The 1,167-nt window shown below is 49.8% G+C and overlaps 1 protein-coding gene across 1 annotated transcript in view; it reads left to right on the top strand.

The window, feature by feature from the left end:
* LOC109838565 (chitin elicitor-binding protein-like) overlaps positions 557 to 1,167 on the top strand; it is a gene marked incomplete at its 5' end in the record, with an annotated part of 2,465 nt that continues 1,854 nt past the window's right edge. Inside the window, 3 exon segments of the mRNA XM_020407003.1 lie at positions 557 to 721; positions 723 to 767; positions 769 to 1,166. Coding sequence (XP_020262592.1) covers positions 557 to 721; positions 723 to 767; positions 769 to 1,166 — 608 coding nt within the window.

The raw sequence follows: 1,167 nt of genomic DNA, 5'->3' as shown, positions 1-1,167 counted from the left end.
AAATATAGCATCAGATTCAAGTATAAGCTAAAAAAAGGGGGGAAATTATACCGGGAGTCGCCAGAGTTCTCGCCTTTTTCTTCGGAACGACAACGTTGAATCCATCGCAACTCTCCTTGATCCCAAACTTCTTCGTCTTAAACGATCCACCGTCTTCGTCGTCACCATCTTCAAGATCACAACAATATATAAATTTGGACGGAACTAGAATTTTTTCCCAAAAATTCTATTTCAAATCATCACAGTGACATCATGAAAAGAGAGAGAAACAGTATTATGGTCTTCACATGTTTTAAACTATTGGGTTTTATGTTTTGGGGCTCAGAGAATTGTGGCTTTGCTTTTGGGAGTTTTGGGAGTGTTGAAAAAGTCTTGAGTAAGGAAAGAATAGTTATTGTTATTTTAGAGGCTAGAAGCAATTTTCCCATAAATCTAATAAAATAATTACATTCCTCCAGCCTCGCTCCCACGGTAACTTCTGGGCGCACTGATAAAACCCCCAAACCCCCATCCTCTCTCTCGCATCCAAAGAAAGTAAAGAAAATGAACTCACTTCCCCTCCATCCTCCTCCTCCTACTCATCACCCTCTCTCTCTCCTCCCTCCACCACCCCTCTCGGCTTTCCCCTGCAAACCCCCCTCCCGACCGCACCTGCCAGTCACTGGCCGGTTACATCCCCCCAAACGCCACCACCCTTTCCTCCCTCCAATCCCTCTTTCAACCTCACCTCCCTCCCCTCCCTCCTCGGCGCCAACAACCTCCCTCTCTGCCACCCCCTCCTCCTTCCCGTCGCCGCCAACCTCCACCATCCTCATCCCCTTCCCCTGCTCCTGATCCAACGGCACCGGCATCTACGATCGCACCCCCTTTTACATCGTCAAGCCCACCGACACCGCCGGCCTCGACGCCATCGCCCGATACACCTTCGACCAGTTTGTTAGTTATGAAGATATTTCCAAGGTGAATGGGTTGAAGGATGCGGATGTGATTAACGCAGGGCAGAGGCTCTGGATACCGCTTCCCTGCAGCTGCGACGATGTTGACGGGAAGGAGGTGGTGCATCTGGGGCATGTTGTCAAGAAAGGGAGTTCGGTTGGGGAGATTGCGGGCGAGTTTGGGACGACGGAGGAGGTGATTTTGAGGTTGAATGGGATCGCTGATCCTAAG

Source organism: Asparagus officinalis, chromosome 4, assembly GCF_001876935.1.
Source record: "Asparagus officinalis chromosome 4, Aspof.V1, whole genome shotgun sequence".
In the NCBI taxonomy this organism is placed as follows: domain Eukaryota; kingdom Viridiplantae; phylum Streptophyta; class Magnoliopsida; order Asparagales; family Asparagaceae; genus Asparagus; species Asparagus officinalis.
The sequence above is the reverse complement of the archived record's forward strand: the minus strand, read 5'-3'. Positions and strand labels throughout refer to the sequence as shown.